Source organism: Pan troglodytes, chromosome 6, assembly GCF_028858775.2.
Source record: "Pan troglodytes isolate AG18354 chromosome 6, NHGRI_mPanTro3-v2.0_pri, whole genome shotgun sequence".
NCBI lineage: Eukaryota > Metazoa > Chordata > Mammalia > Primates > Hominidae > Pan > Pan troglodytes.
Window position 1 is genome coordinate 89,983,437 of NC_072404.2, and position 15,569 is coordinate 89,999,005.

Here is a 15,569-nt window from a genome sequence, read left to right on the forward strand (position 1 = left end):
AAGTTAATATTTAAAGTGATTTATAATCCAATTTGGATTATTATAAAACTTTCATTTTATACTTAGGCTATTTATACATGATGTTTAAATGATAAAGATCATTATAGTGCAGACCACTATAATGAGGTTAGATGTTATAAATGACTTACAGCTCTTATGTCAACATGTTGTCTAATATGCAGTTATTAACTATTACTTTACAGAGTCATTAGCTTGTTTAATTTTCAATCTGAATTGCACAACTTTTGGTATACCTGACTTGCTCTACATAATCAAATGCAATGTGTATTTTGGATATGTGCTTTTTAAGTTCTTTTCTGTAATGAACAAAGATATTGTCATTGTTACTGGGAATAGCAAAGTATATTACTTTTAAATAATCTGAAATTTAATTAGTGTAAATTAGTAGAATAAAAATAAAGCTAATGTTTTTTTCGATAAAGGAAGCTTATTACAAATAGTACTGAATTATTGGATGATGATGCCAAGTTGAAGTAAAGGAGAAATCAATTTGGAGGAATTAAGTAAAAGCCTCAAATTAATTATATATTAACTAAAATTATAAATAACTGTAAATGGCATAAATTCTCTAGAGTACATCCCAGTTTCTGAAATCATCAAGTAGCCTATTGAAACCTGTTTTGTAAAGATTTGCATGTACTTTTTCGTCTTTTTCTGTGTGGTTTGAAGTCAGTAATGTGTGTTGAAGCTAAGAAAATATTGCTTTAAATATTGGTTCACAAGGAAGCCAAAATGAAATATTTTAAAATGTTTGTTATATAGAAAGTCCAGTGGTCCTTTGGAATTTACAAGAAAATAAGAACTAAAGTAGAAATCATTTAATTTACCAGACTCATTAGTGAACCAGAACAATAAACCAAACAGAGAACCATCAGATAATGGGTTAGCCTGGGAAGAATATTAATTACAACTGGAGGTACTTGCACAGAGTGTACTGAATTTGGAATTTACCTTGGAAGTTATAGTTGCCACCCTACTTTTTTAAGGAATTTTTTTAACCTTGTTTACTTTAACACATTTGAACCCTGCATGTGTGTGTGTTTCCTGTGTGTTTCCTGAAAAGGAAAGTTTAAGATAATTCTGTAACTATCAGATACTTAATTCTGTAAGTATCCTCGCATCTAATCAGAAGATGTTTTTGTTCCCTGGCCCAAGATGTGTCTGAAACTTGCAAGTAGCATTGTTCTAAACTAGTAGCTGTCTTTCCATTTGCATATTTTAATTCCATACATATATGATCACATTTCATTATAATCTAACTATTTTGCAAATACTCATTTCTACTTTTGTAAAATATACACATTTATTAGATTTTTAAAACACTTGGCCAATATGAAATAACACTTTACTGTTATGGTTTGAAATGATACTTCATAGTAATATTTCAAAATAACAATAACATTTTCTACAATATAAATATATATTATTTTACTTCATTTAATACTTGCAACCTTATTTGATGTAAGTAAACTCATTTTAGAGAAAACTGTATCACAGACAAACTTCAATACTAACACCCAGAACTGAATCTACATTTCTTGGCTTCAAGGCCCAGCATTTTTGGCATTACAAACCTTATAGTGTCTGTTTATAGTAGAATTTGGGGTGTGGAAAAAAGACATTAGCATTCTTGTCTAAGGTTCAAAAATTAAGAATGGGTCTAGATAATACTCTTTAAGTCAGTATGAACTTAAGGGAATAATTTCAAACCTACAGTAATCCCTGGTTCATAAGTCTTTAAAAGACGGGACTTGTTTCTAGAAGGATCCCAAGTATAATATATAAAGTCCAATGTATTTATTGCATTAATTTTTAAAGACTACCATCAAAACAAGTTTCAAATTGCAATATTTGAGAAGTATATAATTATTTTATATTACAGATGTCTATCAAGTTTTTTCCTATTTTACATTTTTACCACCATATATTCTGATAGGATGGAAATGGACATGAGATAACTTCAGTAAGATAAGATTCTGGAGATCTCATAGTCCAGTTATTTGAAAATTATTTGTGGAGCCCATGGGTTCTTTGGAGATGACTCAGAGCCCAAGTGAAGCGTGACTGGAAAAGGGAAGAGGCACAGTTTCTGCTCCTTTCTTTTACCAAATAGCTCTTCTTTGAACTATCTTTTATATTGGTATTGTGCATAAAATTTACCTTGAAAGGAGAATTCTATCTCTAAACATGATTTTATAAAGAATGACCTAATGACCTTATGTTGATGAAACATAATCGTAGTTAAATGATTGTTTTACACCCATTTCTACTACCTTGAATTTGAATCTACATTTTTACTCATGTATAGGGAACTGTGTCTTTATAAACATACATAGTTATGATAAGAATGTGAAAAAAGTAATTTTAAAAACTAACTTCTATACTCATGCAAACCGTTGAATGAGTCCAAGTCCTCCAAAAACTAGATTTTATGGACAGATGCTGTATTTTTTAGGTAAGGAAAACTCTCTGTATCAAGAGAATGGAAAACAAGAGTGTGGTCTGGTTTTCCATCCTAAGAAAAAGTGGGAGGAAGGCTTATAGATAGAAAAAAAAGAAATTTTAGCAATCTACTGATCAGTAAGAAAATGTCATTTAGGTCTGGCAAGTGTCTATGGTACAAGTACCCTGGAAATCTAAAACTTTTCAAATGTCATAGTTTACATCCCAGCAGATGTTACTTCAGGGCCATGCCTTTTCTGGGTGGAGTTTCCAAGGGAACACAGCTTTATAAACACAAGGGATTAATTATAGATGCTCTGGGGACTTGCTCTAATATTCTAAACTGTTTACTGAAGAGGCTTCTTATATCTCAGTCTAATGCAGGCTTTGCAAAAAGCTTAGTCTCTGTTTCTACTGGGTTCCCAATATAGCGGAAGGGTATTTTGCTTATAAGTTCATTACAGAAACACTGTTGACCTGATAACCAAAAAAAAAAAAGTTATATTTTTCCTCCCTCTTTCAAAGATGACCCAATGGAATAGGGTCCACTCATGAATTCTACAAAAGGAATAGGATTTATAATCTATAAACTGGACAGAAGGCAACTGAGCTGCCTATAGAATCAAGAAAGGCATGTAATTAGTTGCCTATTAAAACACGTCTTCTTATTTTCCCTTTCTTCTTTATACAAGTCTCAATTAGTTTTCTGTATCTTGGCTTTCTAAATTTAAGTATTTTAAGCAGGAAGTAAATTATTACCGATACAGTATCAATATCTTGTCTGTTTCTTATAAAGGACAAGTAACAATTAGTAAAGAATAAAATTTAATCTACAATTAGCAAATGAAATTAATTACCTATTTTCATATATAAGGAGTTGTGTTATTAAGAAAACTGAGTAAGCATAACCCAAATTTTTTTATGCTTTAGACAGCTAAATTTGGTGGAATGGTGGAGACAAACTACATTCTTTCTTTGAAGATAAATATAGGTGGAAAAGCTGTTGACTACAATGTGCTATTTAACATGAACTTTTCTCTTTTGTATTTGGTGCCCGTCTTAGGTAGTATGGGTGGTCCTCCCTTGCCTCAGGTGAATAAAACTAATTATAATTTTGTCATATGCAACTTAAGGATAGAGTATGATTATAATAACAATACTTCATTACTCATGGTGTCAAGGCACCGAGTGATAATAAATGAACCCAACTAGTGTCACGTATTTTGCCTATTCTTAGGAAAAAAGTAGAAACTTAAAGTAATAAGAGGCAATCAATCAGTTGAAAATTTGAACAAATAGACAAGTTCAGTTTGTCTAGCTCTTTTTTCAAAATATCAGCACATGGATTGAAGTTTTGTTAGATTAATACTTGTAATTTTGCTTGTATATCATCCTGACCAATGTTAGATCGAGAACTGTCTAACCATAGAATTCAACAGAATAAATTACTTGATACTTCTGTTTTCTAATGTATGTGACTCTACAGCAGTGGGATGTGTACACTATCTCACTTCAGTTTTAAGTTCAAAGCAGACAGAGCTAGGCAGTACCCAGGCCTGTCCATTGCTCAACATATGTAGGCTCAGAGTCCATAGAAGTTATAATAATCAGTTTTCAGGTCTAGAGAGGGAGCCATTGGAGAGCATGCACTACTCCCTGGTTTCTTCAGTGGTTACTATTGGAACTCTTTACCCCTTGCAGAAACTCTTCTCTGTAGTGCATGGAGCTACTTGAATAAAGAAGAATGATTTGGGAAAAGGCCAGATAGATTCACAACTAGGTTGTGGCATAGAATCTGGAGAAGGGCTAATATATGCACATATACCTATTCTTACAGCAATAGAGTTATAATTTTAAATCATTTTGTATCACATTTGTCAGAGTTGCAAATGACATTAATATTGAATGAGTAAGTTTTAGTGAAGTTTATGTGGAACATAAAATAACTGTCCCAGAGAGATAACTTAATCCTTGAGTTATACATGTTTTAAATAGATTTTCATACTATATTAACAAAACTGGAATATGACACTGGGGGTTTCCTGCTGCATTTTTTATGTGGGCTCATAAAGCTGTGGGTTTCTACAGAGGTTCTCCTAGAGCTTCCTAACAGTGAGGATAAAGAGTGTCAGGCAGGAACAGGAAGACAAAGTTAAGAAACAGAGTCTCTGGGTTTCTCAACTGCTGTGGAATCAGTCATTTTACCTAATGGACTTCCACGTAAGAACTGAAAAACCAGTTCAGCTGCTTAAATTAAAAAATGCTGATCTCATTTTATCATCTCATTTTACGCATGAGGAAATTGAGGTGTAGAGAGACTACGTGGCTCGTCTGCTTTCATTTAGCAAGACAGTGACAAATCAGTCTTTGGTTTAATCTTGTCCCTTCATCTCAATTGAACCAGCTGGGATCGCTATATTTTAATTGCTTCGTTAAGTATAACTTGCAGAAAATATTTGGGGATGGTCTATGAAATGGGCATTCAATAAAATATTATGTACCTAATAAACTACCCTAAATCTCATTATCAGTTCACAACATACAGAACACCAGCATGACATTCTCTAGTTGGTGATTACTATGGTTGCTTAAAAGATGGTTTCAAGAAAAGTTTCAAGTGCTTTACAATTATGCATTGCAAAGGAAATTCTATTCGACAATATCCAGTCCTGATTACCAGCATTAAATTACTCATTCCATTGCATTAGGACAGCCATGGACAAAGCCATATGAGGTAGCATGGTATACGATTTCCAAGGACAGGGAAAGCTATTGTTACCACTCCACCCTGAACAATTAATAAAAAGCCAGCCCTACTTGCTCAGTGAGACAGAAAATTCCACAGGAAAAACAAATCACTTGTTTAGACTTATGTGCATTCCCTTTACATTGGAGAAAAATGACACTAAAGAACTAGTCAGTCTTCTTAATCACCAAGACCTTGATGTAAATGAAGTTTATTGCATCCTATGGTTTATACTGGAAAGTATCCTATGTATAAGGGAATAGGCAAAGGGGAATCCCAAAGGTTAAGGGAACATATGTAAATAATAAAATTGCCAAGAAAAATATTTGTAACATTTATTCCTACATTTTTGGGGAAAATATAATTTTCTTATTCTTTTCTTAGCTCTACAGGTAATGTTTTTGAAAAACTATATGATTACTAAAGTGGAAGTAAATACTAATAAAATCATAAGAGTGGTACCTCTGTTGCAAGACAGCTGTGGAGGGAAAACCTGAAATTATAACAAACCACAATTATTAATACACTTACAACATTAACAACAATATTCTATGTGCCCTTTTTTGACTGCAGCCTTCATTCCGTTGGCACATATGTTTTCTTTGGCCATGAGCATTTCAAAGTAGAGAATAATTGTTTATAAACTATAAAGCGCATTCTGACTATAAATGACACGCCAACCCCATTATTGACAGAATGTCATTGCAACAACAAAAAAGTTCAAATAAATGTGTTTTCAAATACTAGTTAGAATTAACTCTCATTATTACAGTAGGATCCACTCATTTCACAAACTGTATTCTTTCTTCCCATCTTTTTTTTTTTTTTTTTTGAGATGGAGTTTCACTCTTGTTGCCCAGGCTGGAGTGCAATGGCATGATCTCGGCTCACCGCAACCTCCGCCTCCTGGGTTCAAGCGATTCTCCTGCCTCAGCCTCCGGAGTAGCTGGGATTACAAGCATGTGCCACCACGCCCGGCTAACTTTGTATGTTTAGTAGAGATGGGGTTTCTCTGTGTTGGTCGGGCTGGTCTCAAACTCCCAACCTCAGGTGATCCACCCGCCTCAGCCTCCCAAAGTGCTAGGATGACAGGTGTGAGCCACCACGCCCGGCTCTCCCAATCTTCATATAATAATCACATACTATGGCTGGGCATGGTGGCTCATGCCTGTCATCCCAGCACTTTGGGAGGCTGAGGTAGGTGGATCACGAGGTCAGGAGTTCGAGACCAGCCTGACCAACATGGTGAAACCCCATCTCTACTAAAAATACAAAAATTAGCCAGGCATGGTGGCGTGCACCTGTAATCCCAGCTACACAGGAGGCTGAGTCAGGAGAATTGCTTGAACCCAGGAGGCAGAGGTTGCAGTGAGCCGAGATCGTGCCACTGCACTCCAGCCTGGGTGACAGAGAAAGACTCCGTCTCAAAAAATAATAATAATCACATACTTTATGAAGACACCAAACATTAGATTGACAAATATATACTAACACAAACTACCTAATTTTAACAGAATTAGCATGAATCAACTGCAAATGACAAACTATATTGTAGTTGAATGTGTAGGGAAAAAATTCTTCAGTAAGAGAGCAATGCCATGGTTGAAACAAGACATCCTCTACATTTTATATTTGCTTCAAATTCTTTACACCTGTAGTCTATCCAAAGTCGTCAATAAAACTGAAAGTAAGATACACTTATTTTAAAAATTCCATGTTTTAAACAGTTTTTAGGACAAGCCATTCAGGCCTGAACTCAGCATTCATGAAAATTAGACTTTCTTTTAACAGTTATTTTAAGTATGGTGATATTAGAGAGTGTCCCAGTATAAAATTTCTGAGATTTTTTTTTCTATTTACCCATGCTTTTCTTATTTTCACAGATAGCTTTCCAATGATTAGACGAATTGATTCTTTCTGTGACTCATCAGTTCATTTCCTGTAAAATTCATGTCTTGCTGTTGATTTGTGAATAAGGTATCGTAAATAAAACATCTGTTACCATACTTGCTTATCATTTAATGGAAAACACATCAGTCAACCCACATTCTGCTCGCAGGAGAGCTCCAGAAGGGGTGTGGAAGGTTGTGTTGGGTGGAGAAACCAGATAGTGAGGATGCAACTAAGTTGCTGAGACAAGGGAAGAGAGATGAGGGTGAGAGTTCTCCTTAGATAAGATTTCAATATGTTAATCATGCGTAGAAAGAAAATTAAAAAGGAATATGAAGAAATTCAGATATGACATTATTAGTTCTGCCACTGGTAGGCATTAGAAGCAAGAAAAGGGAGACGGACCCAGGAAGCCACTTTGGTGAAACAAAAAGAAAAGCATTTGTTTATTTAAAACGGGCAAAATGATACGTTTCAGTGGGTGTTTTCTTTGTACTTTGATCTTTTTGTACTGATATTTAAGCTTCTGTTTTATGATCTCTTTCTAATGATAGAACCAGAGCTTGTAGAAACCACTTTAATCATATCCAGGAGTTTGCAAGAAACAGGTGCTTAACACTAATTCACCTCCTGAACAAGAAAAATGGGCTGTGACCGGAACTGTGGGCTCATCGCTGGGGCTGTCATTGGTGCTGTCCTGGCTGTGTTTGGAGGTATTCTAATGCCAGTTGGAGACCTGCTTATCCAGAAGACAATTAAAAAGGTACAAGTAGTCCAAAGAATATGCCTTCTCGTTTTGATTGATTCTAACTTCTCTTTTTTTGCTTTGTATTTACCTGCTTTATATTTCATGGTAACTGCTAATTTTGTATCTTTGACATAAAGGTAATTCTGAACCACTGCAACTCTATATGATGTGACTTTATGTGAAATGTTATAATGCATATTTAACATGACTCCATTGCTATCTTAAATATAAATACCAAATTCTATTAAAAGCTGTCTACAGGTATACATGTTAGTAGAAATAATTGTTTTAAGTTATGTCCAAAGAGCATGTTGGCATGCTTTTGAATAGGAAATAAGTGAGTATATTTTGTAAAAGCACATTTATAAAAGAAGTTGCACTTTAGTTAATACTGAGAAAAGTAAAACTGTGTGTGTGTGTGTGTGTGTAATGTGTTTAATATTGAAACATAAATCCTTATTAAATTGTAGGTAAACTTGTTTGGTAATACACTGTTTAGTAATCCACTATTTTTATATATGTGTAATAACCTCATAAATATTTTCTATTTGTGAAGCTTCATATTTGAATCTTAGAAAATACTTTCTGAAATATGCAGAACATGTCTTAGTATAAAACAAATTGACTGTAGTGTGAAAAAACAGAATGATTGAATAGATGGGCTTTGCACAACAACCTAGAATTCATCTCCCACCCTAGCTTATTTGAATTAGCTACACACTCACTCATCAGAAACATTGATTGATAGGGGGAAGAAGAGAATAAAGGGAAGCAGATCTGCTGAAGTTCTAAATCAGGGATGGCAAATTTAAATGGCTGCAGGAGTTTGGACACAGGGGTTAAACAAAATTTAAGGTGCCAAGAACAAGATAAAATGAAGAACAGGAACTGCTGTGAACTAGACTGTGTGTTTACTGCCTGAAGGCATAAATGTTCATTTTATTAAACATAATACTGGCCAAATAAAAGGAGTTCTGCCTTCAACTCTCTACCTGGTTAGGATGGCAATGACCTAGACAAAGGGTTAGTAAGCATAGTGCACAATGGAGAACAGGAGGAATTGAATTTTTATTAAATTTTTATTGCTATATTGTTAGTATTTTTAATATTTTTGATCCACAGTTGGTTGAATCTGCAGATGTGGAACCCATGAATACAGAGGGCTGACTGTATTGTGTTTATTGCTAACATATTGCAGAACTTCAGCCTCATGCATTTAACTGAAAAAACATATATAAATTAGTATCCCCTGCCTTGGAATTCTTAGTTTTCCTGATAGTATTTTTAATACAGGCCAATGGAAACAGACAGGTAATAGTGAGGTGTGGGGCTTATCTAATAGTGGGATGGAGTGGCCATTGATCTGACATCCTTCCTACTCATAAACTATGTTCTCACCCAGATCTTATGCAGAGAAAGGACAAGATTAGTGTCTGTGTTAACGTACAGACTACAATATCATTTGGAAAAGTTTTCCAAATTCAAAAATCACAATAATCTTCCAACGCACAGCAATTTAGACTACTTTTTTTTGCTGACACATAATTATTGGTCAATAACTGAGTATTGATGATTTAATTTTTTTCTTTGTCATGCAACAAAACTGGTACATGTAGATTCTTTTGGATAGCATGTGAGGTGCTAGCATTTATTTTAATTCTTTAATATTTATCTTTATGCTCATAATAGTTAACCATGAGAAAGTAAGTTTTCTGACATCAAAATGTGCTTTTGTATAATGACTAAGAGAATAATATAATCTCATCTATTGTAAGCTATAACCAGGGGAAGATATATTATAATAAAAAATACCGAGACCTATGAGACTCTAGAATTGAATTGGAAAAGTAAATTCTGTAATACTTCGAAAGAGAAATCTCTCAGAGTATTCAAGGAACTTCAAGAAAAAGGTAGGACTTGATTCAGGTTTTAAAGAAGTGTAGAATTTTGAAAGTCTCAAATAACTGCAGTAACCATATTAAAGGACTGATTGATAGTATGAAAAACCCTGTGAAAATGCTACCAAATGCAGTGAAGGTGGAAGGAAGAAGGTAGAGAATGTGCCCATAATACTGGATTCACAGCAGAAAAGATTAGAAGTTAACATGGGGTTAGAGTTAGGAAGCAAGCTTAGAACATCAGGCAGAAAAATACTTAATTGATGATACAATACACAATAGTCGTCGGTATGTTTTTCAGCAAGTGTAAGATATAATAAAACCTGAATTTAGAGATTAGATGGCTAACATTTAATTGTTACTAAGAGTTTCCTATATACTAGTTCACTTAATCTTCAAGAATATCTGTGAGAAGTTGCTGTTATTTTACCCATTTTACAGGCGCAAGTCCTTAAATCAACTTGCCAACTCACCTAGCCAATAGGGAAAGAAGTCATTCTCCAAACGTAAGCAATCTGTAGGAAGAGCCTAGATGGAAAAACCTGGCCTTGTATACTACTCTACAGCAGAAAGGTTGCAAAGTGAGGATACCAGAGATAGGAAAACAAACAAACAAAAAACTGTAGGATATGACCACTTTCAAGGAGAATATAAGATTCCCTTTTAGAAAGATATTTGCATAATCTGCACATTATATAACAAAAGGCACACTGGTCTGGCATGGTTGAGTATATAGAAAAAAAAACTGATAGATGATAGGATGAAATGGAAGCTTGGAGAGACAGATTAAATTAGAGAGAGGAGTAAAAGCCTCAAACTCAAGATGTCCAGTGAGTTATTGATAGAAGGTATGTATATACCTTACAAAGTAAAACAGAGGTTTTATAAGTGATGTGTTATGAACATCAGTCTGTGTTTCAAAGGTCAGAGTTCAAATAGATTTGATCATTGCTATAGAGATTAAAAATAAAACTAAACAGTAGATTTACTTTTAGAGAGTTTTAATGGAGAGAGGAAAAAGCAGAAGAATTATTACAGAATTTGTAATAATTCAGAGGCAGGAAGACAAAAGTAGAAAAGGAAAAGAATGATCTTATATGAAGAAACAAAGAGTACAATCCTAGAAGTTAATAGGAGGCCAGAACTCAAGGAAAGAAAGCATAAAATGTTCTCAGGCAGATGAAAATTAAGAAAATAGTGATTAGAACATGGTCACCAATAATTTTGAAAGTATACTTTGAGTAGGGTAATAAAGAAGGGGAAATTAAATCAATGGAGTGCTTTTCCTTCTTGTTTTTGAAATAAGAATTATCTGTGCAATCTTTTACAAGGAAAAGAGAAGATTCAGACTTCCTAGTGTAGATTTAAACTCAAGGAGGTGGTACAACAGAGATTCATAAAAACTGTCAAATGACAGTGCACATTGTAAGCCCCCTACATGTCCATAGACTAAGACTCATCATCAGAATCCTTATATTGGTCAAGATGTATGGTACATTTAAGGCTAAGCTTCTTTTTGCTCTCAGATTCCTACACAACCATGTTGACCTTGTTAATTTAGTCATATGAAGTAGGTGGAATATTATTTGAATAGACTGTTTCTTTTTTCTTCAGTTTACAGACTATTTTTTAAATGATATTGGCGTATGTATATCTTTGGCATACAGTAGGAGTCAAATATTTGAATTTTGTGTAAACCTAGAGAGCCAAGTGTCTTACTGCTGCCTCAGAAATACTTAGAGTAATGCTATTTCACAAACATATGGGTTTTGGTACTGTTGACTTCTTATTTGTGTACCATTAAAACTCATTTAATATTACTTTGTTTAGCTGACTAATAGCAAATTAGGAAAGCTATTGTACACAAGTGATATTTTGAAAAAAATAATTAAACTTCTTAATTGAGAATGATGAGAAAATCATTTCATATTTAGTGTAGAGTTGCAGTGCTGTGATACCTTCCAATTCTGAAAGATGTCATTACCATTTGAAATAGTCTAAAACAGTTTAGAAACCTTATTTGTACTTTATTTTTGCTCTTTATTTTCAAGGGATGTCTCTGGTATCCTCATGCTTTTTATGGATTATAGCTGCAATCTTTCTTACCAGTATTTTTGACCGTGATTCTTAATAGAGTTGTGTGCAGCCAGCAAGTTTATGCAGTCTTTCCAAAAAAAAAAACTAAAAATCAATAGCAAGAGCTGCCATGAAAGTAGAAACTACCAAAGCACTGTGGAAAAGGGTCAAAATTCTGCCACCATTTACAAAAGATAATTTATCACTTGACATTATTAATGTCAGTTGATAAAAAGTTTAGTGAATATTGTATAACATAACATAGGTAGTTGTATGCTAAGCAGATTAATGCAGGAACAGAAAACCAAATACCACATGTTCTCACTTGTAAGTAGGAGCTAAATATTGAATACACATGGATATAAAGAAGGGAACAATAGACACCTGGGGCTAATCGAGGGTGGGAAGGGGGAGGAGAGGGGAGGATCAAAAAACTACCCATCAGGTACTATGCTTATTACCTGCGTGAAGAAATAATCCGTACACCAAACCTCCATGACACACAATTTACCTACATAACAAACTTGCACATCTACCTTTGAACCTAAAATAAAAGTTGGAAGAAAAAAACTAAAATTTAAATAAGTTCTATAGTTCTAACTATAGAACACCAAAAAGGAATTATAGGTTTCTTTGTTCCTGTTAGAGAACTAATATTAAATATCATCATTCAATTATACCATTTTTCCTTCTCCCATTCTTGAAAACAATGATCCTTCTGTAGCTTGTAAGAAATGCCTTCAGACAAAATAAATTGAAATCATGATTCATTAAAATGGTTATACATGGCTGGGCATGGTGGCTCATGCCTATAATCCTAGTACTTCGGGAGGCTGAGACGGGTGGATCACTTGAGCTCAGGAGTTTGAGACCAGCCTGGGCAACATGGCAAAACCCCATCTCTACGAATAATACAAAAAAAGTAGCTGGGTATGGTGACACATGCCTGTAGTCCTAGCTTTTGTGGGGCTGAAGTGGGAGGATCCCTTGAGCCCAGGAGGTTGAGGCTGCAGTGAGCTAAGGTCGCGCCTCTGTACTCCAGCCTGGGTGACAAAGTGAGACCCTGTCTCCCCCCGCAAAAACTTATGTTTGAATTAATAGTCCATATTTTAAACATATAATTTGTTTATATTACCTTTAAAATGTATGCTTCTAGTATTTCCAGATATAATAAAATAATTTGTACTTTTTCATAGTATCTAAAAACTCAAAAATAAATGACTAAAAATATTAAAGATGGTAAAGTTTGTTTTATATTTAATAAAGTAAGAACAACCCAATATATTTAAATTAAAATAGCAGTATAAAAACGAATTAAACACTATTGTATATGTGCATATAGCTGTAATAACAAATGTCACTTAAAGACAATGTTTCAAGAAATAGACAAGCATATATGTTTCTTCTACTAGTCCAATTTAATATCAACATAGTTTACTTTTCATGCCAAACACAACATAGTTTACTTTTCATACCATTTTAGGTACTTACATAAATTCTTGGAGGCTAATTTCTAGGTTTCAGAAACATATTAAAGCTTACTACTCCTATACATTTCACCAAATTTTATTCTGGGTTTTAGTTGATGATGATGTTCTGAAACTAAAGCCATTTTCAGATTCTCTGCATAACTGTCACTACAATTCTAATTCATTCTCAACTTACACACACTTGCATAATGCAAAAACATTAGAATTTCTTTTAACATGGGGAAATGATTCGTTTTAGGCCCAATTACAAGCAAATGGTAGCAGCTAGTGGGAAGGATGGAAGTATGCTTCTGGTTTTTAAGAAAGTTTTTACTTTACTAGAAAGAGAAATATTAAAATGATTAAATAACAGAAAAATAATTGTCACAGGATATTATATAAGTTATTGGCACATGACTGGCTTAGACAGTAAATGCTATGAACCAAGCAATTAAAGCAGAATGGAGAAGTAAATGGTATTAGAGTTCTTCCTCTAAAGGATGGATAGAATTTGTAAAATACTAATAGCTGACATTTATTGAATGTCTGGTTTGTACTGACACTGTTCTAAGTGTTCACGTTTATTGATCCCCATAACAACCTATGAGGATAAATATTTAAGTCACATGAAAATGCCAAAATTCAACTTTTTTTGATTTTCAAAAATACTAAGTCTATATGGTTCAATCTAACATTACTGTTATAATTTCACAGATAAGGAAAGTGAGGTACAAAGAAATTAAATAATCTGCTCAAACTTCAGTGATGATGATTATTATTAAGTGATCAAACTCATAGCATCTAATTTCATTGTTGGCCACTTCAGTCTATGCTTTAGGGAAGAAGCCACTATACCTTGTTAGGGTGGGGATAGGGTAAAAAAATCTAACTCGTAGATTAAAATCTGCTAAACATACTTCTGTCTCTTGGTAGAAACTTGTAAAGTCCTTGAAAAGTGAAACAAAATATTTTCTACATTTGTACTCTACTCCATGCATAGCAAAGTATGAAGGGCATTTTAATAATGAAAGTTGTCAGTTATGTAGATGATTATTGCTGTTGCATGAAAACAGTATTCAAGTGAGTGCATGACTACATATAGGATATTAAGGTCCCAACAAGCATCTGTTTTCAAATTAATGTAGCAGAATAGAAGTTTCAAGGTCAGTGCTTTCAACCCAGCTATAGACCATGCTATGTGAGAGTCACCAGGTTGAAATCCAGTTGTTGTTGGGGCTTGGTAGTCTGCATGCTTAGAGTCAGGGACAAATACACACATACACATTAGCCAAGCGAGAAAATCTTGTATCACTTTTTCTGTGTACATACTTACCAGCTTTGTACTTCAAATTTAGTAAAATATTTGCAAAATAGTCTAGATAGTCCAAATCCAATTTAAAATCAAGTTCTTTTAAATTCACAAAGGACATAACATCTTTTGTTTCTTGTGACATATTTAGTCTTGGTATTCAAGGAGTGACTACAATTTAATATATATAGTAGTGGTAGCGTCAGAAGCATATTATTACTACTTCGACTACTTCAATATTTTTCTCTATGTCTCTAAACAAATCATGATGCTATGGAAACTATATAAAATTGAAGTGAAAGGACCTGATTTTTCTATTATCTGCTAGTAAATTTGTCACATAACATTGAGTCAGATGTCTCTTTTCTCTAGAACCCATTTTCCACCTCTAAAAAAATGGACGGGGTTAGATGGTCCTGATTCTAACAGTTGATAATCCAACACATTCATTTCAACCCTGTGTTTCACGTTTGCCTTATTTGTCGCTAGAGATATTTTTTAAGGGAAAAGTGATTTGTGGCCTTTAGAAAAAAAGGTCTCATACACGTACAATGTCTTTTGGTGTTTAGATGGACACTCATTGTAGAGTTAGGAAGGCATTCAATCCTGTCAAGCACATTCTGTCACAGACTCTCTTCAATTCTATAAGAGTTTGTTGAGTTTCTTTCATTAAGAGATATTAGGTCGGTGCAAAAGTAATTGTGATTTTTGTCATTAAAATCGCAAAAACCATAATTACTTGTGTACAAACCTAATATGTACCTTGAGAGGCACTTGATGAATAACAGGTATTGTTTTTGAGCATTAATATTCTAATAGTGTGAGGAGAATAATGTTTGTGTTTGTGTGTTCTCCCTTGTTAAGCCTCTTGAAATGGAGAAATCAACCATTTTCAGCTTCTATTTAGCTTTAAGCTTCAACATCCTCACCAAACATATTTACATTTAGAAGAATATCCATAATGCTTTAA

The 15,569-nt window shown here is 33.9% G+C and overlaps 1 protein-coding gene across 7 annotated transcripts in view; it reads left to right on the top strand.

Moving 5' to 3' along the window:
- The window catches only part of CD36 (CD36 molecule (CD36 blood group)), a 77,039-nt gene that overhangs the window by 36,762 nt on the left and 24,708 nt on the right, over positions 1 to 15,569 (top strand). For 4 of the 7 annotated variants that reach the window (XM_009453440.5, XM_009453441.5, XM_054687607.2 and 1 more), the window contains exons 2-3: positions 7,093 to 7,186; positions 7,654 to 7,862. In XM_009453440.5, coding sequence (XP_009451715.1) covers positions 7,743 to 7,862 — 120 coding nt within the window. In that variant the 5' untranslated portion in view covers positions 7,093 to 7,186; positions 7,654 to 7,742. The remainder of the gene's footprint in view (positions 1 to 7,092; positions 7,187 to 7,653; positions 7,863 to 15,569) is intronic. The other 3 variants (XM_054687608.2, XM_016957648.4, XM_009453444.5) reach the window with 1 other exon arrangement.